Genomic DNA, 23,405 nt, shown 5'->3' on the forward strand with positions numbered 1-23,405 from the left:
TTGTGATGTAATGTATATGAGATAAAAAATTAGGTGAGAATATAAAAAGGTGGATTGAGGAATAAATTTATGTGTGAAATAATTTTTTTTTTGAGTATTATTTGTTTTTGTTTTTGCTTTCCTTTTCTTTCTTTTTTTCCTTTCTTCTTGATCTTCACAATAGACAAAAGGAAAACCAAATGAGACATCGCTAAAAAGCCTTGCAAAGTTTTATCAGCTAAAATCAAGATGCTGTAGGAGCACAATGAACACTTTTTTTTTTTCTTCTCTCAGAATTCCAAACTGTTTTCTCCTTTTTTTTTTTTAATCTCTTGTCCAATCTCTTCCAAACTGTGCCCGGAGAGAAGGCAAAAGTTTCTTTTTTTTTTTTTTTTTTTTTTCCAAAACGATATTTGATTATATTACTTCCAAAACATGTACAAGTGCGAGCAAAGACTCAAGATAACTTTACAATCAGTGTGTTTAACACTGAGGAAACAAAAGTTCCTCGTCGATTGTGATGCCTAAGGCATATAGACTAATCCTAGAACTTAGATGATTGTTACCACTATTAACTAGACAAAAGGAGCACATATGAACAGCCCTTTCAATTGTACAATATCCTCCACCAGAGTAGCTACTCTAATATCGCTTGCCTTTTGAGATCGTATGTGATTGAGGAGTTGCTTGTTCAGTACCTGGAATTGTACCTTCCTTTGTTGCAAGGTGGTTGCTTTGCACATAGCCAGCTTTAGTGCTACTTTTGAACAAAAGTTTCGGCTGTGCCCATTTTGAACAATTCCTGACGCCTTAAGATTAATTAATAAAAAATAGTAACGAGTTGCCTACCGGCGGCGTGAAGCTGCTGATTTAGGTGATGCATTGAAAACGCTAATAATTGAAGACTGGTAAATTAAATATTAAATAATAATGGGACCATTTGTTTAACGGATGAAGTTTGACCATGTAATCATGTCATTTTGCGCCTGTCCAATGTTGCAAACATGACAGGCAGCGTTGTTTTAGTTTGTACAGTTCTTAATTATTCAATTGCTCATTTCCAAATTACTAGTCAATAATTTCCTTTTTTTCCTAAGGGAAGTAAACCAAATCAAAACATGTAAAGCTAGACTAATTGCTACAAGTCAAGTCAAATATGGGGTACGAACTTTGGCAGACTTGTTATACTGGGGAAAAATGTGGGATCTCTGCTTGTTAAATTATGGGTCCAATCAAAGCAAGTTGGATATATATCACTCTAGATTTTTTTTTTTTAATAAGTGAGAGGATTTGGATTCAGAACTTCCTACTTATAATTCTCCTTACTTTACCACCTAACTTAATTTTCTTAATTTTCCTATCGGGTTAGACTTCAGAACTTAAGCAAATTATATATGTACTAAAAACAAAATGAAAAAGATTTGAGTAAACTGTATACCAACCACTTTTAAATGACAGCATTTTTTACCCATCAAATTTTCATTGTTCCAAAAATCTCAAAATATTTTCTTAAGTTCAAACCAAAAATTACATACTAACCTGATTCTAAATTCATTCAGGATGTTCAACAGTGAACAAAACCTAACTTTATGTACAAAATGTATATCACAATAATGACAACTAGGTAATCATTTTCCAAGTACATCCAAATGAGAAGTCAATTTGGAAATATTAATGTAATTTTTAATTGCAAAAGAACGAAAAGAAACCTTTTTGTTTATTGTAGACAACAAACATTAATAACAAAATGTAAATTTGGTAAAGCAAGTTCCATATGAGAAAAAACACAAAAAGAAAAGAATTAAAAAAGTGCCCTCCTAGTATTTCAAAAAAAAAAAAAAAAAGGAAAAGAAAAAAAACTATCTCCTATTCATAGAAGTGCCGGAAATCATTGGACTCATCTAAATCTAATCTCCCCAAACACATAATAGATTCTGGATTTATCCATCATGCTTCATCTTGTTATTCATTTTTTCTAATCAATTTTTCTAATATGTGTTCACTGAAATAATGAGTTTCTTTAACAAGTACCCATTAAATACTCATTAATATACCTATATTTCTTCTAATCTATTGTATATAAATATATTTATATATGTACACATTTAAATAATCAGACATTAGCAAAAATCTAAGTCTGAAAGTACATATTAATTAGCTCCCAATGGACACCGACCCTTTTTACTAAGTATTTCTTTAATGGAGATCAAGTATGCAACTATTATTGATTACCGAAGCCGGTTTTTGAACGGTCAAAAGTCAAAACCACAACTGCCTACACAACTTAGGTTAACGGCGCTGATTTGCAACCTTTAACTTCTTTTTTTTTTTAAAAAAACTTAGATTAACGGCCCTAATTTGCTACCTTTAACTTTCTCCAACTTAGATTAACGGTCCTAATTTGCTACCTTTAACTTCCCTTAAAAAAAAAAAACTTTATTTTTTTCCTTTATTTCATGAAGTTATTTCTATACAGAAAAAAAAGAGGGTTCAAGTTTGTTTTTAGGTGTTATTAATTCCTTTATGCAACTAAATGGGGCAGTTGCTTATTTCTGGTTACTTTCAAATAGAAAATTATAAAATACTTTCTAGGGTGCTTTGCCAACCCCCCAGCACCCCCTCAAAGAAAAAAAGAAAAAAAGAAAAGCTTTTTGAAGTTTAATGGCAAAACTACTCTTTTAGTTTTCAATTATTTTACCAAAAAATAACCTTTTCTTTGAAATTTTAAGAAGAAATAGTGAGCAAAGACATCCCGTGGATAGAAATTAACACATATGATTGTGTTTGGATTGCATTTTCCGTCATTTTTCATGGAAAAATTACTGTAGCGATTTGATATATGTGAGGGAAAAAGGCGATAGGGAAATATGATCACGGAAAACGACAATATTTTCCGACGGAAACAAGCAATCCAAACAAGGCCACAGTTCTAATAAAATTGAGAACACTAAAATTTGGCCATAAAAATTAATTACTTCAGCACTTTCTGTAGTATAATATATGTGAAGCAGTAAAAAGAATGGTCGGAGCACAAAATTTTTAATCCAATTTACAACAAAAAACGTGGTACACAAAAAAGAAAAAAAAAGAAAACATGTAATTGTGATTTTTTTTTAATCTATTGTTGCAATATTACAGAATTTTCTATTGGAGGAAATAGGAAAATTTTAGGTAGAAAGTTATTGGTAAAACGTGGTCATACTTTTAGTACTATTTCGCTATCAACAAATGGAATAATGTGAATATGTTTATTGACTTTTTATTGCTTTGAATTTGGATTTATGCCACAATCACAATCATTTCATATTCCTATTCAAATAGTAAAAACAACCCAAATACTCCAATTTATAGTGGCCAAGCTTTGACTGTCCGTCACGCCCTTCCCCCAGTATTCGACACCCTCAAAAAATATAAAAAAAGGAAAATAAATAGTTCCCCCCCCCTAAAAAATAAAAATCATAACACCTGTCTTCTCTTCTCTCTCTTTCTCTCTCCTGCTTTGCCGTTTCTTTCTGTCTCTCTCTGCATCAAGCTCTCTCTCTCTCTTCGCTCTTTCTCTCTCTAAACTATAATTACCATTTTACATTTATTTTTCTGGTGTGTGTTGTGTGGGGGTGATGGTGTTATCTTCACCTCAATTGATCACAACGCCCCACCGATTATGAAGATCGGTGATATCTTACCATCCTTTTAATTTTGTCGGTAAATTCCTTGTTTCTCCGATTTTATGCATCAAATTTGTGGTTGTTTTGGGCCTTTTTTTTTAAAAATTTTTTTGTGTGCTTTTGTCCTGCTGATAATTTTGGATGCTCATGACTAGAAGTTAATTTAGATGCGGATCTACAGATTATAGGCGTTTCAGGTTTTAGCAAATAGATAAGTTTCCTTTTTGTCCCTTTTTTTAAACCTGATTTTTGTACTGTGGATTTATCTGGATTTGGTGAGTTAGCTCGTTAGATCTTGGTAGATTTTGCTTTCTAATTTGTTTTTGGAAAAGTTATTAACGTGAACATTTTCCCAAAAAAATGACCTTTAATTTTTGGTAATTATGACTTGTATGCTTTCGTTATTTTTGTGTATTCTTTCTTTGTATTTTTTCTTAGGCTGCTTTTCTCGTGTCTTCTGGATGAGTTAAATGAACTAGTATACCTGAACTATTTTTTAGATTTTGCTTTTAGTTATTTGTAAGTAATTCAGCTAAAGATTCGAAATTATATGCCTTATGTATTTTCAGCTGGCTAGAATATTTCAGAGCTCAGAGCTTAGAGAGAAATTTTTTTTTGTTATCTTGTTCTCTTTTCAGTTTAAGAAGTGATTTTTGGTCCACCAATTGTTTTGAGGAAAGCTGATTTCCTTGTGCTGGTACAACTGTGGAACCAACCCACCAGGGTACACAGGGGTTTAGATTTTTTTTTCCTTCATTTTTTATTGAAGGAGGGTTCTGTATTGTACTTTTTGGTGAGAAAGTACAAATTTTACTAGGATATAGCTACAATTTATAGTTTTAAGAAAGAAGGAACAATTTCTAAACTTTTGGTTCACTTAAATTGAATTTCCTTGCAATCATATGAGAATGGTATAATTGACAGTTGAACTTAAATAGCACAAACTATTGTGAGCATTTATATTTAGGAATGACAGGTAACAAAAAGGTATCCACTTTTAACTGTAAACGAAGAAATAAACCTGTGAGAAGCCTATGTACAACAGTTGTTGGTTATGGTGTAGAAATTGCATTTTATTCTGTGTCACCAGGGATTTCAAACATGAAGATTTTATGCTTTAATTTCTGAGGATGCTTCTGGTGAAGTTTGGATTTGGGATTTGTGTGCACATAATTAGTTTGAATTGCTAACATGTCATATATTTGACTCAATTTCTTTGCTTGTACTATTTAAGTTGTTATATAGCCTGAGTTAAATGATTAAGTGGAGAAATTGGTGAAAGAAAGACATGAACACCCATGCAAACGGGTTTAATGTTCAAGCATTTCTTATTGCAAATTTGGACAGGTTAATGATTTCTGATATACAGTGAAAAAGAATTTAGCAAATGGCATCTGTGGGAGTAGCACCTACTTCTGGTTTGAGGGAATCTAGTGCCCATGTTGTTGGTGTTGATAGGTTACCTGAAGAAATGAATGACATGAAAATCAGGGATGATAAGGTACATGTCTCAACTATATGAAATTTCTGCTTCTTCTGGGGTAGCATTTACGTCTCTTTGATGGCTTTATAGTTCTTTGTGTGGGCATTTTTTCAAAATTGTGATTTACTTATCTGGTTTTGGTAGGAAATGGAAGCTACCATTGTCGATGGTAATGGGACTGAGACAGGCCATATAATAGTGACAACCATTGGTGGTCGCAATGGCCAGCCAAAGCAGGTAGCATTCATTGTCTCTTACTTTTGTGTGTCTCTGTTTCTAAGATTTTGTTGCACATGACAAGTTTGTCTTTTCTCCAAATCAAGTAGTTATTTGCATCTTCAGCCTTTTGTTTCTTGTGAAAACTAATAGATGACTAGTCATAGAACAGGAACTGTTTGACAGCAGATTTATGGGTTTTTTTTTTTTTTTTAAAGATTATCCCTGACTTCCTACTTATAATCCCTCCCACCTTACCACCCAACCCTCACCACACCCCCTGAGGTGGCTAATATATGAGTTGGATGGTTCTGAAATTATCCAATATTGTGTGTATGGACTTGTTAGTATGAATGAGCTACTGTTACTACACATATAAAGGAAGAGAAAATAGAATGTAATGTGCTCTATTTTATGAAAGTTTATTGTAAGAAATGAATTTTCACTATCTAGTGCATTATTGCAAGAATAGCTGTTGGCTAGATATACTAACAAAATGGGGAATAATACGCAAAAAAAAAATCTTATGTTTTGTTTTCTTCCTCCTGTTTTTGTCGGGCAGTACAGACACTGAATCTTACCTGAATTTATAACTTACAATGTGTTCTGGTGTTTTCAGACCATAAGTTACATGGCAGAGCGTGTTGTTGGGCATGGATCTTTTGGAGTAGTATTCCAGGTAAGACGTGTCAATTGCTGCCTGAGTTTGGTTGGAGATGGGGATATAGTGCCACTGTACTTCCTTTTTCCCTTTAAATATGTAGACCACCTGTTTTCTTGCTAAATTTCAAAAATTTCCAGGCAAAATGTTTAGAGACAGGTGAGACTGTTGCTATAAAGAAGGTTCTTCAAGACAAGAGATACAAGAACCGAGAGTTGCAAACCATGCGCCTACTTGACCACCCAAATGTTGTGTCTTTGAAGCACTGCTTTTTTTCAACTACAGAAAAGGATGAATTATATCTCAATTTGGTGCTTGAGTATGTCCCAGAAACTGTTCATCGTGTTATCAAGCACTACAATAAGTTGAACCAAAGGATGCCCCTGATATATGTGAAGTTGTATACATATCAGGTAGTTTTCCAGTTATTGATTCTGTAAGTCATTCATATGTCCTATTTGAACTGTTTGTTAGACTTTTTAAGTGTTTGCAAGTTCATGCATGTACCCAATTTGGTGTACTTATGTGATCGTATAGTAGCTTAATTCAACATACTTGTTTTGTCATTGTATAAATATTTTTATATGATGTACTGATGTACATCGATAGTACCAGCTTCCCCAGATTGCGTCAGCATGGCAAAGTGCTGGTCCAAATTTTTCCAGTTTGAGATGTTAGTAGTGAAATTCTCGATAGATTTTGATGTGAATAACATGGTCTGACCATGATTTTGTCATCTAGTGTTGCTCTCTCATGGTAGGAAACTGCAAAATCCATGTTAACTATGTGTATAGGAGGTTTTTAATATTTTAAGGGTCACCTACACACTCAGAGGCATGTATCGTCAAGGCAAGTTATGACACAGAGTATACATAAGGTACTTGCTACAAAAGTTTGCTGCTGTTGGAAAACATGAAAGAAACATTAAGGGTCACCTAGAGGCATGTATCGTCAAGGCAAGTTATGACACAGAGTCTACATAAGGTGCTGGCTACGAAAGTTTGCTGCTGTTGGAAAACATGAAAGAAACATATAGCAAGTTATTCATAAATTTGGTGTACTTGTGTCAACACAGACTAACTCAATTCCACATATTTGTTTTGTCATTGAATAAATAGTTATACATGATGCCTCAGATTGCATCTGCATGGCAAAGTGCTGTGCCAAGTTTTTGCAGTTTGAGATGTCAGATGGATTTTGCGTTTTGATGTGAGCAGAATGGTGTCTGCCATGATTTTGTTGTATTCTGACTTTCTTTATGGCAGGAGGGAAACAGCAAATTCCATGTTAAATATGTTTTGAGGAGCCCTTTTAAAAAAAAATATATATATATTTTTTTTAAGGGTCATCTACACACTCGGATGCATGTATTATCAAGTTATGACTCTTGAGTATGCGTAAGGTGCTGGCTATGCTAGTTCATTGTTGTTGGAAAACATGAAAGAAAAATTTAACAAATGATTAATTAATATCAGTAGGAGCTGCGCTCTTAGCAGTTCAGGGTTCTCTTGCTTCTCCTTTGCTTGTGTAACTTCATTTGTTGCGGAAAATCGTTTTCCAATAATTGGTTTATTGTCAAGTTTTCAGCACAACTCATTGCCTGAGAGTTTGGTTTGAAAATTCTGTATTGTCTAGAGAATGACATCCTACTGTGCTGCAGATTTTCAGGGCCCTGTCTTACATCCATCGTAGTATTGGAGTGTGTCATCGGGATATCAAGCCGCAAAATCTCCTGGTATGATATCATGTCAACCATTTGCTTACGCGTTTCCATGGTGGTACTTTAAAAGCACCACTGTTGCATTTTGCTTTCAACTGGTTTGTTGTTTGATTTTTGTCCTTCTAGAAACTATCGCAATTTTTTCGTCATTGTCATTTACACATTCTTTTTTTTCTTAATTATCCTTACCTGTTCCAGCAGACTGGAACAATGTCTTAAAGGTCCAGTAAATTGTGAAGTGCTAGTGTGTTAAAACTTTTCTTTTGGTTTTGTTCCCATCTATTTTGGGGGTTTCTGGGGTAATGGGTTGGTGTATTTTGTTGTTCTTGTTCTTTGTTTTTTATCTTTAAATTGTTATAGAAGGGAGGGATGGCAAGGAAGAAGCAGGAAATGAGAATCGAGTCCTTGTACTCAAGATGAGGAGACAAGATCCTTAATCAGTGGGCTTGATTCTTGGGATTATTAAGGTTTTATTTTGGTAAAGACACTGCCATAATATTGTTTTATGTTCATCTGAATTGTAACTGCATTCAAGTACAGAAATGTTTTATCAAATTTTCTTGAATTACTACTGGTTATTCAATATCTAAATGATTTTTATTGATGAAATTGTTTTGTTTGTTCAATACATATGATGTTGCCTCGATTATCAAGTTCAAGGTCTCATTCATATTTGAATGTACCTTTAGAGATAGAATTTTGCTTTGTGGCTGAGATTATTATTTCTTATCACAGGTGAATCCTCATACTCATCAGGTTAAATTATGCGATTTTGGAAGTGCTAAAGTTTTGGTATGCTTTGGTGTTCCTTCTGTACATCTGCACTCAATGGTGTTCTGATCACTCCGTGCTTTTCTTTGATGCTTGATGTTTTTCACTCCTGAATGTGGCAGGTAAAAGGGGAGCCGAATATTTCTTACATTTGCTCTAGGTATTACCGAGCACCTGAGCTTATATTCGGGGCAACTGAGTATACGACTGCCATTGACATTTGGTCTGCTGGCTGTGTCCTTGCTGAACTACTACTTGGACAGGTAGAATGTGGTTTTCTTTGTGCATTTGTTCCTTTGACCTTTGACCTTTGTTTATCATGTAGATTCTAACATGTGTGGTTTCTGATTTGCTTCCAGCCTTTGTTTCCTGGTGAGAGTGGAGTGGACCAACTTGTTGAGATCATTAAGGTACCATTTTCTGTCGATCTTTTCCTTGCTTTGACATTTGGTGGTTGCAGTTCTATTTGCAGTAATACTGTTGACTTCTTGTTTATCCTAGCTAAAATAAATTGGTTTGGATGAGCATGATGTGGGAGATGCTCATTTTGGTTGCCCTGTTTGGTAGGCTTTCAGGTTATTTCATATCCTTGTAATAAAGCTGACATTTTCAGGTTTTGGGTACTCCGACAAGGGAGGAAATCAAATGCATGAATCCCAACTACACTGAATTCAAATTTCCACAGATTAAGGCTCATCCATGGCACAAGGTAATTTTTGAGTTCCAGCAAAAAACCTTGAGTTGTTTTTTTTATGATTCAGCTCTTTTATTGTTTCCCTTGAATGGCAGATATTCCATAAGCGTATGCCCCCTGAAGCTGTTGATCTGGTTTCGAGACTCCTTCAGTACTCTCCTAATTTACGATGCTCAGCTGTGAGTTTGTGCAATTTGTCTCTTGAACCTTTTCTCGTCCCTCTAATTGAAACTTATATTTCTTGTGGAGGAGGCTTGATCTGCAATGTCTGGATTTGATTTTAATGCAGCTGGATGCCTTGACCCATCCTTTCTTTGATGAATTACGTGATCCATCCAGCCGCTTGCCCAATGGACGTTTTCTTCCTCCATTATTCAACTTTAAGCCTCATGGTATGAAACTTCTTGACAGGCTCATGGAATTTCTCGCCTTTTAATGTGAATTCCAACTAAATTTGTTGAATTTTTTCTTGCTATCAGAGTTGAAGGGTGTCCCGGTGGAGACTCTTGTCAAACTGATCCCAGAGCATGCTAGGAAGCAGTGCCCCTTTCTTGCACTGTGAATGAGTAAAGGTTGACAAGAAACCATTTCATATGGAAGTTGTGGTTTCAATTAATCGAAAATCTATTGTGTCTTCTTCTTCTATATCCCCTTGTTTCTTTCCGGTTGTATCTCGCTGTATTGTAAGAGCAGTTTTAGGCATATGCTATCAAATCAGACGACCAAAACTAACTTGGGTACCATGTTTAGCTGTCCTCTTGTTGTCAGCCAGCATATTGTAACATTATGTTGATAAACATAATCAACTATTTGAACCATGATGTGTTGTTGGTGTTCAATGTAATCTGTCGGAGTGATCAATGATTTAATATGCTATGGTCGAGAAGCTTTTGTACTCCTTCATGATGGATGCGCGTACATCCATATAAAGTTAGGGATGTTGTCAGCTTGTGACCTTGCATGCGGAGTAACAAGTCGTAAGAGCACAAATACAAATCGGTTATTCTTTTTTTGTCAGTAATGATACATTTGTATAACGTACTCTATCCTAATCTAGGGGTAGGGGGAGTCTAAGGATGTTGCAATTTCTAATTAGCGAACCAAGTATAAGCCTGTCAATATTATAGGAAAGTGGCACTCGCAATTGGTGGATCTTTTGCACCAAATTGGGACAGGATGAAAAAGCAGTGGGGTTGGCTTTTTGGATGGAACATAGATCTTTTCAGTTTAATTATTTCCATGACCATAACAATTGTCATCAAAACATTAATAGTATTCTGGCTGTTACTGGTTTTCTCTGACAAAAATTAGAACTACTTGTTATGCTAGGTTAGCAATCTACTACAATTTGATTAGATTTGATTCGATTCATTCTATCATTAGAAAAAAAATTCAGCCCTTAGGCTTTAGCCATAATATCCTTCTGACAAATGGGCTTCCATTGTCCTTGCTAACCATTATAAAAATAGAAAAATTGATGTAAGCTGGAACATCTCGATGAAAGATGACAGGTAATTGAAGGAACGCATAAGATTTAGAATCATCATCATAAAAATTGAAAAACTAATATAGTTTGGGATATCTCGATGAAAGATCGCAGGTAGCGCTAACCATTGTAAAAATATAAAAACAAATATAATCGGGAACGCCTTGATGAAAGATCACAGGTTGCTAGCTGAAGGAGCACAAAGGATTCTACAGACACTTATCACGTACTGAGTAATAGTTTCTGTTACAAGCAAAACAATAATAATGCTGAGATGCAAAACGAGCCCATTTGACAGTAGTAGTATTAAGGAGGATATCTAGAATGGAAAGCCATCATATCTAGAAATTTTGAAGCATAAAAATGAGAAAAAAAAAATTTAAAATTTAAAAGAAAAGGTACAATCTGCGAACCAAACTCTTTGACAAGTCAGAGAATATGATTTCATATTAAATCACAAGGACTCTTTTAAACCAATTAAATTTTGAAGAGATATTCCGACAGAAAAAAAAAAAAAAAGGACTCTTTTAAACATAGAGATCATGTCTGTAGCTATACGAGTCATAAAAATTTCATTCAACGAGTGCTGTCAAGTATCTAGCAGAAGCCTACATTAAGACCCTAGATTCGGATGTCATTAACAAGATGATTGAGGGATAATTATGTAATTCGAATACTGGCGCCTTATATTAGCAATAAAATTCTAAATTTGAATATGAAGCATAATTCACTTTGGACTAAAGTCATGTAAATTTTACTTTCTATAAATAAAATAAGAAACGCCTAGAATGTATGAAATAGAATAGAATTTCGAAAGAATTACATAAATGTTAATTTTCAAAAGAAAAATAAATCCGAAAAAAAGAAAGCCATATATGAAGTTAGCTTTTTTATTGTCCTGTTCATTTATCATCTATCACCCATGAGTAATGTAAAATAAAGAATTAAAAAAAAATAAAAGAAAGCTTGATTTGATTCTACAGCATCACTGCGCAAGTTAACATCTGATGGCTTCATTTAAAAAAAAAATAAAATAAAAAGAAGATAAAATTAGATTTAGATTGAGGTGATGTTAATATTTATTCTATGTAACTTCAAACAGAAAATCCAAAACAAAATTAGACCTGGGCTGAAGTTAATACTTATTACTGGAATTTTCGGTAGATAAATTATTAATAAATTGTTTGAGAGTGGAGACTGTTGAATGGATACCAAGAACTCTTCTTACGTCTAAAAATTGTTTGGATAGGATAGATTGGAAAATTTTTTTTTTTCTTAAAATTCAAAAGTTACATTTTTCAATCATCTTTTTATCTTACATACAACACATTAAAAAAGTAGTATAATGCCAATTTTTTTTATAGACTTGTAGAATAAGTACGTACATTGCACAAATATTTAATTGATTTTTTGTTTTTGTTTTTGTTTTAGTACACTCGCGGGAAGCTGTTTAAAAAGCTTAGTATGAAATTAGTATCCTTGTACATTGCACAAATAGCAGATAAAAACAATTTATATCTTTCAAATTAGGTTAATCAAACATTAATTGCTTCATAATTGGAACAGTAATATGCTTCAATACTTCTCATGTAAAAGTTAATTGTACCAGCACTCAAAAAAGTATGCATGTCTTCCCAGGAAGCCCAACTTAATTTAAAACTCAATCCCTTCCTTGAGATAGTTCAAAAAAATTGGATCAATTCAATTAAGGATTTATTCTTAATTCATTTTGTTAGCTGATAGCTAACACACTACTCTGATGCAATGCAACACCTTCAAAAGGCTTCGGTTGCTCCTTAAAGCTAGTGGCTATTAAGCATAACACTACTATAAAGCACAACACTACTATAAGACTGCTTGTTTGATGAAATTGAAATTTGAAATCTGATGCATAAACTTGAAAGTTTGAACTGAAATTTTAACATTTGAACCTATTCTACATTAAATTATACATGAATAGCTTACCACTTATTTCTTGAAGTAAGTCTTGTCTAAATAATTTAAAGTTACTTAATTAATTAAGATGCTTTATTTTTTTATTATCAAATACAAACATATTAAAGTTTGAATCGATTAAATTTAAGCGCTGAATTGAATTATCAAACAAGACTTTAGTTTACCTAACTTAATTACCAGTCTTTATATTTATTGCTAAATCCTTTTTATTTGAAATATCTTTTTAATTTGGTGTATAATTTTCATGATTACCTCATGAAGCTCAGGGAATGAGTTTGTTGTCCTTTGTACAAGTGCTTAATATCTTTTTCTCTTCTTCTTATTATCTTGGTTTTCATGCTTTTGCAGCACTGTTAATAGATAGCACTACTTTTCAAGGCGTAGTCTAAGTTGATAGTTTGTATATCAGGTTTATCACTCCAGCTTTGTTGAAGAGGATGGGATTTCATTTTAACACCATGTTTTATATCACTCCAGCTCATCAATCTCTTCTATATTACAAACTAATAATGTCCATCTTTTGATTCTAGAAATGCACGCATTCTCTCTTTGTTGATCATAATGTCTTGTTCAAGTGCATGATAGCTTCATTGGAATGTTTAATTTGTTCCATTATGTTGCTGGAAATGGCATAATCGATGATTATGCAATAGTTGATTGATGGCAAATATTTCAGGGATTCTAAGGTTGGTTTGCTTTCATTTTTAGCAAGCTAAGAACATAATGTGTGTGGAAGTCTGAGTATACTTGTTTTGGGTTATTTGCTGTTCTGGGCCTTCAATGTTATGTTGCCTTTTATAAGTTATTATCGCCTAGAGGTGATTGTCTAATACTATATGACATGAAGTGCAATGAATCCTATGATGATTCATCCGGCTAATTACTCAGAATATTGACCAAAAAAAATTGGAAGAATGGGATTCTGACAATGGTCCTGTACAGATCTATTGCTGCCGGGCTGACAGCAAAGTCCAAATTAAAAAAAAAAAATGAACAGAAGCTGCTGGGCAGCCCAGCAGCACATCAAACTAGAGGATGCACAATTTTTCTCGGAGGCTAACCAAAGAGCTAGGATTTAATAGGCTAAAGTAAATATGTTAAGTATTGAGCATCTAAACGAAATATTGTAAAACATGCTAAAGAATTGTCATAGGCGTGCCAACTCTTGTTCTTCATTTTTGTATTGTAGGTGATAGATGAAACAAATGTTTCTAGATGGTATCCTGCCTCTGGTTCTCAATTTGACATGACGTGTGGATGGAGATAAAAATTGCCTTAAGTTAGTCTGGACGAAAACTTAATATAAATATCAGCCTACTAATTTTCGAGGTGTGATTTGTGGTTGCTACTATTGTAACCTGCGGTCCTATATATAACATGTTTTTAAATTATCATTTCCTATACATGTTTTTAAATTTCGAATATTTCAATATGAGGATTTAACGTTATTTAATCTTAACTTATTTGAATGCTTATTGTTATTTTTAAATTTCACCATTTCATCATTTCACGCTATCAAACTTTTCTTCTTTTCTATTTTTTGCCTTTTTTTTTATATTGCCATCCAAAATTTGTATTTATAAAATTATAGTGTAAATTAAAAATTACTTTTTTTGTTTAACAACCTAATATAATGTTTACTTCTACCTCTATTCTTATACTTAATCACTATCATTGAATAATTTATTGTTATATTTTATTTGGATAAATATCAATTTTCTTTGCATTTTAAAAAAATAAAATTGTTAATGTTTAGCTTTTTCTATAGCGATGATGTTAATGTTTTGGTTTGGTTCAATTGTCATGTTATCTAGCTCCTACAGGCGGATTAATTCGCTCAATTGGTCCATACAAAATATTAGACAACACTGTAGAATCTTTGAAACTGAAGTGAAGTCTTTTACAACAGAAATGAATAAAAAACTTGAGCCGAATGATGTCGTTGTGGACCGACCTGCAGCTTTTGACCAGTGCGTATACCACATTCGTCAGCATTTACGCTCACTACAATTTTTTGTGCATCCAAAATTGTTATTTTTTGTCATTTTGGCTATTACAGTCCTTATTGGGTTCATAATGCCAACGGTGGCATTCACTGGGTGCTGCGATGGTATGAAGAAAATCAATTTCTTTTGTGTTTTTTGTTTTCCTTGTTTACATTGACTTATCTTTTTGATCTTCTGTTTCTATATGCAGATAAGTTGAACTTAATAAACTGTACCAACTATGTATTTTGTTGGAATTTCAACGATATGGACCATTTTAGATGAAGTTTCACTAATTTAAAGCTTTATCTATTTGATGGAGCTTGAGCAAAAATACATCATCGAACTCATACAGTGTAGTATTTTAAAAATTTTACTGCTTAAAGGGAGCCTAAATTTATCCCCAAAAAAAGGCTAAAACTGGTTATTTTGACACAAATTATTAATAAATTTGTTCTTCAATTCTTATTATATATGGACTATAACGTTTTCAAGACACACACAACCCCATTTCCATCAATATTCCCTTCAGATATCAAATTTTGAATACATATGTCATGATTCGATAGATAGGGATAATTTCAGAAACCTCTCCTAAGGTTTTTGACTATTTGACTTAGTTCCCTTGAAGTTTTAAAAATTACACTTACCTCACTTGATTTGACACTTTGGTAACCAAACCTTAAAATAAGGTAAAAAATATAACTAATACCCTAAAATGCCCCTATCTTATAAAGTTCAATTAATTCTTCTAAATAGTTGTAAAGTAATTTGACACAATTATAGGAAAAAAAAGGAGTCTCAAGTTTTTCACGCCAATATTTGTTATTTAATAATCAACTATAACAATAAATCTTTTGCTATGATAAGCTATTTTTTTATAGTGCTTTATTGGGAATATAGATTATTTTTAAGAAAAAAGAGGAAAGTGTTACCTTGTGTTTTTAAGTTTATGGACTATTTTTTTAAATAAAAATTCATTGACTAGTTTAGTGATGGAACCACCATAGTTTGGTAGTGATTTTGGACCATTTGTTTTTAATTATTGTTGATTTTGATACAAAAAAAAAGTTACAAAAAATTGGATGATATTAAAAATCATAAAAAAAGTTACTAGTTTATCTGGATAAATATTAGCGACAACATTAATAGTTCTTCTATACTTCTAATGAAATGTAAGAGAAATGAATAAGGAAAAAGGAAAAAGATTATAAAATCCATCTTTTGTATAAACAAGGCAGCAAGAGAGTTTTATTAAAATATTAAGGTTAGTATTGTCATTTGAAATGGGTAAGGGAGGTAGGTGTTATTTTTGAAACTTTAAGGGAGCCACGTGAAATTATCAAAAACCTCAGGGGAGGTTTCTGAAATTATCCCCGATAGATAACAAAAACCATAAAAGTCAATCACAATAAGTATTTGTAATCCAAAATAATAGCATATGTAAAAATGCATCATGCTTTACTTAAAAAAAACTAAGAATTACAAAAAAAAAACCCTAAACAAATAGTTACATTGTGATCTTAAGAGAGAAAGCATGCATACCTGAAAAAGACGAAACCTGTGAGAGTTTGCTTCCAATCTCTCAAGCACTTGACAAATTGTTGTATTAAGCACCTTTTTTCTTCAAACCAATGATGTTTTGCTATCATAAAAACCAACCAACAGCAATAAATTAAAGCCAACAGTAAGACTTAACATGTTTAAAAAGTCCCTCTCTAAATATTTTCAGAGTTTTACCAAGTTGTCAAATTGTCATTTTGGATGCTGTGGTAAGGGAGACCACCCAACTTTCAAAAATAACTCTACCATTGATTTCTTTCATTTTCTTTTTTTTTTGGCCTGTCAATATAGTTTCAGTGCACCATGAGAACACCTATGGCAACAGCAATCTGCATCCAAGTTAGAAGAGAGAGAGAGAGAGCAATGCAACATAAATAAACAACAACAAACCAAAGGTAGAGAACCATCATATCACCATAATCTTTTAAGATACAAGATCAAACTATTGTTACCATATAAAATTATTGGTTACACTATCATTCTTCAGAGCATATGCTTTAGATTTCACGTGACAATCACATACCAGGAACCAAAAAATGACAACCATAAATCAGAATCGCAAAATTTTGATCAAGTAGAGAGGAATAAATTGTCTCCAAATCACAAAAGATAGAAGCACAAAGTGAAAAAAAATCAAAACTACGGTACATATTTAACTGAATCTGAATCCACTAACTTTTTTGTTGTGACTATCATAATTGTTTTGTTGCTTTATAGGCTGTACTCTTCATGATATTTGGCATGTAGTAGTAGTAAAATTTCTGTTAAAATTCGCAGTTCTTTGGCTCATATTAAATGTGAAATATGACCACATAAATTAAAAGAAAATAAAAAATTAGATTCAATAATACAAGCCTTACTTGTAGCAGATTAAAACACCTAAAACCTCCGATTTCAAACAAGTCTAACGTCAGCAAAGGTACAAAAGAATAGAAAAAGTAAGGAAAAAAAAGAAAAAATGGAGAACAAAAAACAGAAATGTCTTTTACCTTTTTAGTAGTGATTTTATAGCTATGTAAATGGTGACAAAACATATAAAATAAGCAAAAGCAAAGCCAATAAAAACATGTTAAGGCTGTTTAAATGAAAATGTAGAAAAAGAGGGGGGATTTCTCAGAATACGTCTAAAGCAACAATCAACAAAAAAGGAAAACGTTAACGCTTTCTCACAAGTAAAAGATTATAGATGTTTGAGACAAATTTTGTGGCGTAACTAATTACATTTTTGGCAAAATGAAATCTATCTATTACATGACCTAACTAAATACATTTATTGGGCACCTATCTATTATAATTTGATATTTAAATGCCCCTTAAATAATCATCAAAAATTAAATAAAATAAATGAAAACTTGAAATGAATAAAATGAGTAAATAAAAGAAAAAGCACTCAAAACATGCAATCACGCATAAAAAAACACATAGTAGCACATAAAAGGACTTAAAACAATAATAGAAGGTACCTCCGTTGAAGTAGTGGTTAAATGAGGTAGAATTTGCCTTATTTATACTCCAAAATCAACAAAATGATTAAGACACCAATTTTATTAATAATTTAAAAAAAAAGTAATCATATAGCAAATTATTTTAAAGAAATACAAATAAATAAAAAATTTCTAAAAAATTTACTAATTAAATGCATTCAAATGAAGGATGATTAACAATTAAAAGAGATGAACAATTGTAATTATGAAATCAAAACCATTAGAGACTCAATTGCAAAAAAATTGAAAAGTTTTTAGGGTCAAATTATAATTACTAAAAAAATTAGGGGTCAAAATTGAATAGAAGATAAAGTTTAAGGACCAAAATGAAATTAAATTAAGGATCTAATTGAAAGGAATTCAAAATTGTAGGCCCACAATGAAATTATTCAAAAGATTAGGGATTGGATTGTAAATTTCATTTATGGTTTTGAAAGAAAATGAACCTTGGGCCGCCTTTAAATGTTTTCTTGGGCTGAGAATCCTAATCGATCCAGAGAAAACTGAAGAAAAGTGTGGGCCAGCCCCTTTGTTTTTAAACCAAACCCAACAAAAAATAAATCGGGCTTAAGCATCAAAGCCCACATGTGAACCCAACTACAAATCAAGTCTTTGCCCAAAAACACAAAGAAAATAGCCCAAAAGGTTTGAGGAAGTTCAAACATACCAACAAAATCAGAAAAAAAAAGATCCGAAAATAGCCAACAAAATCAATCCGCCAGAAACTGGAAATATTCCGGCCAAAGAGGCTGGAATCTCGCAGGAACTCCCATTTTCAAGCTTTTAAACCTGTATTTTTAGATATACACGAAACTCATACCATTGTGAACTCAAAATAACCTCAAATAGAGTTTAGAAACCAAATAATCATAAAAAATATAGATCCAAATTTCTTGAACATAAACTCTCATAAACACACTCAAATATCTGGTATTAATGTTGAATTGAACAAGGAGAAGTTGGGGAAATACCTAATGAAGCTTTGTGAGAAGATTAGAGCTAAAAAAAATGCAGATAGAAGTAGTTTGACGAAGCTTCAAACTTGCTCCAGGGTAGCCAAATCAATGATTTCGGGGCTGAATTTGAGAGCTTTCTAGAATTTTTTGTGAAAAGTTTTCTGAATGAAACTTTCTCTCCCAACTTCCTAGTTTGTGTTTAAATCAACAGCTTCTCAAATGAAGCTATATCGAAGGAAAAAATTCGGTTGGAACCAGGCTAAAAAGTCAGCCTTTTCCGAAAATTTTTGCGGAAAAAATTTCTTTTTCTTCTTTGTTTCCCTCTTTTCCTTCTCTCTCTTTTTCCTGCCGTTTTTTCTCACTCCTTCGCACCCTCAAGCTAAGTTCCTTGCTATTTAAACGAAACAAAACACATTGAACCTAAGAACAAGGGCTTGCATGAAGCCAAGTTTCTTGTTCATTGGATCCATTTTTCCAGCTGTCTTTGATAGATTTTTGAGGTGATGAGGTGGCTTTTGTACTGGTAAGCTTGGAGAAAAAGAAAAGAAAGAAAAATCGAATCCAAAAATGTATCAAAATCTAGTTGCATTGTACTGGTTCCTTGCTGCAATTTTGTAGTAGGAACAAGCCGCGCGCGTGCAACAAATTTTTTTTTTAACTGCATTTTCTCATTTTTGTTCTTTTTCCTTCTTTTCCCTTCTTTGACTTTCCTACAAAACAATCAAATAAAATCAAATGAGATAAAATGATTTCTTAGAAAAATAAAAATAAAATAAAAATAATAAAATAATTTATCAAAATTTTGGTGTCTACTTAAATGAAAATGTAGAAAAAGAGGGGGATTTCTCAGAATATGTCTAAAGCAACAATCAACAAAAAAGGAAAACGTTAAAGCTTTCTCACAAGTAAAAGATTATAGATGTTTGAGACAAATTTCGTGGCGTAGCTCGTCTGAATGCTTCAAATTAGAAAGAAAAAAAACAACCAATAAAACTAACAAAATCGTAGGAGATTGTGGTGATGCATAAATTACTATGGGTAATGATGAAAAGCAAAGGAAATTTGCAGAAAAATCTTACCTAGTAGAGACTTCCTTATCAGATCTGTAAACAGAAAATAGATTTTAACAAATTTTTATTTGAGAAAGATAGAGTAGAGTTTGGAAGCAAACTCGGTTGCAATTTTTGGGATGATGTATGAAATGATAGATTGTGTCATCATGATCATGCTTCGAATTAATTAAACCACTGGAAAACATATCCTGAAGTGAATGGAGCAGGTAATCATGAAAATCCTGAAATCAAGTTCAGGATAGTTAATGCAGCAAGTAAATCATCAAAGTCTTCAGTGGACAACGATATTGAATTCGATGTAGCAGCATCCCTACAACTGTTAATAGCTGAATCAGTTACCAAGGGTCCCAAGCACAGCCACCAGTGATAAAGTAAGCATTGTGTCAAATTCTTGCTGAATGTATTTAAAGAAAGAAAATACAGACCATCAAGCACTAAAATCTAGTTCCAAAAAAAAAAAAAAAAAATATATATATATATATATATATATATATATATAACCTAACTATACGTGTGTTTGATAAAACTGAAGTTCGAAATCTGAAATATGAATCCTTTAATTTACTAAATTGTTACGTACTAAAATTTTAACATTTGAGCATATGCTGCATTAAGTAATAAGTGAATTGCTTATTAGTTATTGCTTTGAGTAAATTTTACCGAAATAATGCAAAGTTGATTAATTAATTAGGATATTCGATTTTTGATTATCAAACATATTTGAACATATTAAAGTCTCAATTCATTAAATTCAAGTGCTGAATCGAATTATCAAACACGGTCGTAAAATTTTCTAGGAAATCAGACCCAAGTAGGGATGTGCAAAATCGAAAAATTCCGATTTACCGACCGAATTCGAATTGAATTCGGAATTTCGAATTCGGTAATTCGGAATGGAAGTAGGAATATCCAATTTCGAATTGGTCGAATTCAGGTTGAATTCGGTAATGAGATTTTTCAAATCGGAAATACCGATTTCGAATTCACAATTCGAAATTGAAATCGAAATCGAAATTCGGAATTCCTATTTCGATTTCAAATCTATTTTTCATATATTTCATATAGATATATATATATAATAGAACATTTATATTATAATAATAATTTTTATATTCATGAATTCAGTGTAATCGGAATTCCTATTTCGATTTCAATTTCGTTTTCACACATATATATAATATTTTTTTATATATATGTAATATAATATTTATATAATAATAATAATAATTTTTATATTCATGAATTCGGTGAAATCGGAATTTACTGAATTCCGAATTGAATTCAGAACGAATTCGAATTCGGAATTGGTGGATTCGAAATCGAAATCGGTCGAAAATTCTGATACCAAAATTCCGAAAAATTTCGATTTCAAAGTTCCGAATTACCGATTTCAATTTCGATTCACACCCCTAGACCCAAGTACCTTGAAAACCAAGCATAATCCTAATCCTAACTGTGGTCTGAAAACCACTTCCAAGTTAACTCCAAAAGGTATTCTTTTGCCATACTCTTCCCTCTTAAATTCACAAAGCAATCCAGGGCTTCGAGGACTAGGAGTTTGCTCTACAACAAATTTCTTGTCACCCACAAATAATATAAATAAATGAAGCAGATTCCTCGCTTTTTCGTTTCCTCTCTCTCCAATACCCCTTTTATTTTCCTACTCTTTTCCGCATCCCTTAAACCCAGCACGCATGGCCCGTACGACTCCCTCCGATAAAAAAAAAGAAGAACTTGTTTTGGATTGAAAAATATCTTCTGCACAAGTAAACGCCGCATTTGTAATGTGCTGATTGTTGTTTGGGATGAAGGTAAACGAAATATAACTTGTTTTGATCTCCAAAAATCTTTTAGTATGGCTTTCTGTGTTATGTCATTTATCTCAGCCTTTTTTTTTTTTTCCATAGATCAAATCTGTATCAGGATATAGCAAAGTCTTTGGAGTTTTCTTGGTGGAAAAAAGACCATATGTGCAAGTAATGCAAAGTCTTTGTCAATAATTTGGAACTTTATTCTATAAAAAATATCACGTTAACTGCATTTATTCTATACGAATTTAAACAAAAATAAACCCAGGTATTATTTCAAGTGAATGTGTTTGGAATTTGGATAGAAAATTATTTGGAAGGTATATTGTTTTGAAAAAACACTCTGTCGTTTAGAATAATGTCGAAGGGTGTGCAGGCGCTGGAGATCATTGACTTCCTCAGATTATTTTATCAAATTGCACCTGGATAGGTCTGCTCCACTCATTTTTGTGCAAGCCACGGATCTAACGGATTGGAGGGGAACTGGAAAATTGGCTTTCTACATTTTGGATCAAGCAAGCAACCGCAGGAGCAAAATAAAAAAATTGCGGCTTAGGCCTGAAATAAAGATGAGTTCGAGGTGACACCGAAGTTGTTGATTCATGTCATGGACTGCTTTTGTTCAGGGATGCCTTTGCTCGCTGGCGTTATTATGTATTCAACCCTTTAACACAAGAACTATTGGTTCTAGATGGTCCTAATGAAGGTGCTTCCTGTGCCTTCTTTTATGATCCATCGGCAAACGAACTTAAGATTCTTTACTTGAGTATTGGTTTCCAGTTCTTTATCTACAGCCTCGGAGGAAGGAGCTGGAGAAAGATAAAAAGCCCACCTTCAGGTTCTCCCCCTCAATATGATACCCCACCTGCAATCTGCAATGGAGCTCTTCATTGGATCACAAGTTGCAGCCGTGCTGCTGAGGAAGATATCCCACCTTGCACCAGTGGAATAACAATTTTTGGGATGGATACCGAAGATTTCTCTACCTTGCCTCATCCTGGTGACGAGTGCAACTCCAGAGTGAATCACAGAAATATGCGGCTTTTAGTGGTGGATGAACATCTATCCTTCTGTAATGTGTATCGGGGCTATACCGTCATTGATATATGGTTGCTGGAGGACTACGCGAGCTGGGCTTGGGTTAGAAAATGGTGTCTTCGGCCAAACCTAGATGGTCCTCGACCTCTGGAATCGGAATGTTACAGCTTCAGCCGGAGATTAGAGGTTGTGCACTTTCAGAATGGAGAATTGTGGCTGGATTGTGGTGAAAGAGGCTTGGTTCTTTATCATCCTGACCATAATACCTTTAAGAAACTTGGAAGACCACCCACTTCTTATGAGCATCGTTGCATTCCTTATACGAAAAGCCTGGTGCCCCTACATCGAGCTGCTCTCCCGCAGGATTGATTACTCAGTCGCTTATTGGATCCTTCTTTTTAAGAGTTTTCTATATCTTCCAGTTTGGTAGTATTAATTTATACTTGTGCTAGTTGAATGGGGTCTCACGCAAAACGTGAGGCCGCCCAAACATAGGTTTATAAAATGCTAGAAGTTTATGATGATAATAGTAGTATGTGTAGTTTTAGTATTTAATTTTTTCTACGATAATATTTTTATAATTTAATCTATCTTACCTTACAGGATTCTACAGGAAGGGAAAGTTTATAATGATAATAGTAGTATAGTATTTTTTTTCCGGCTACGATAATATTTTTATAACATAATCTATTTTATTTTATAGAAATAAGGGAGCGAAAGTTTATAATGATAATAGTAGTATATCTAGTTTTACGTTTTTTTTTCCAACTACGATAACATTTTTATAATCTAATTTATCTTATTCTATAGGAAGGGAAAGTTTATAACAATAATAGTAGTACATGTAGTTTTAGTTTTTTTTTTTTG

At 32.9% G+C, this 23,405-nt stretch overlaps 1 protein-coding gene and 1 pseudogene across 2 annotated transcripts; both read left to right on the top strand.

Annotated features, from left to right (window-relative positions):
• The first annotated feature begins 3,434 nt into the window (after positions 1-3,434).
• LOC113733010 (shaggy-related protein kinase alpha) lies at positions 3,435-10,058 on the top strand. Of its 2 annotated transcripts, none has more exons than XM_027259112.2 (13): positions 3,435-3,681; positions 4,992-5,145; positions 5,272-5,364; positions 5,963-6,022; positions 6,145-6,417; positions 7,665-7,739; positions 8,460-8,516; positions 8,618-8,758; positions 8,855-8,905; positions 9,109-9,204; positions 9,285-9,368; positions 9,479-9,581; positions 9,669-10,058. In XM_027259112.2, the coding sequence occupies exons 2-13, from the start codon at positions 5,032-5,034 to the stop codon at positions 9,749-9,751; spliced, it is 1,230 nt and encodes a 409-aa protein (XP_027114913.2). In that variant the 5' UTR covers positions 3,435-3,681; positions 4,992-5,031; the 3' UTR covers positions 9,752-10,058. The 2 variants fall into 2 exon arrangements, with proteins under 2 accessions (XP_027114913.2, XP_027114914.2); XM_027259113.2 differs by having other exon boundaries at positions 3,508-3,681; positions 5,014-5,145.
• An 11,800-nt stretch (positions 10,059-21,858) lies between these two features.
• On the top strand, positions 21,859-22,907 carry LOC113729466 (F-box protein At3g07870-like; annotated as a pseudogene).
• The last annotated feature ends 498 nt before the right edge of the window (positions 22,908-23,405 follow it).

This window comes from Coffea arabica, chromosome 2e (assembly GCF_036785885.1).
Source record: "Coffea arabica cultivar ET-39 chromosome 2e, Coffea Arabica ET-39 HiFi, whole genome shotgun sequence".
NCBI classification, from domain to species: domain Eukaryota; kingdom Viridiplantae; phylum Streptophyta; class Magnoliopsida; order Gentianales; family Rubiaceae; genus Coffea; species Coffea arabica.

Excerpts from the sequence above, each read along its gene's own strand:
- LOC113733010 (XM_027259112.2), top strand. The coding sequence starts at position 5,032 with ATGGCATCTGTGGGAGTAGCACCTACTTCTGGTTTGAGGGAATCTAGT. Across the intron at positions 5,146-5,271 it reads TGAAAATCAGGGATGATAAG|GAAATGGAAGCTACCATTGT; the intron begins GTACATGTCTCA and ends TGGTTTTGGTAG. Across the intron at positions 9,582-9,668 it reads ATTCAACTTTAAGCCTCATG|AGTTGAAGGGTGTCCCGGTG; the intron begins GTATGAAACTTC and ends TCTTGCTATCAG.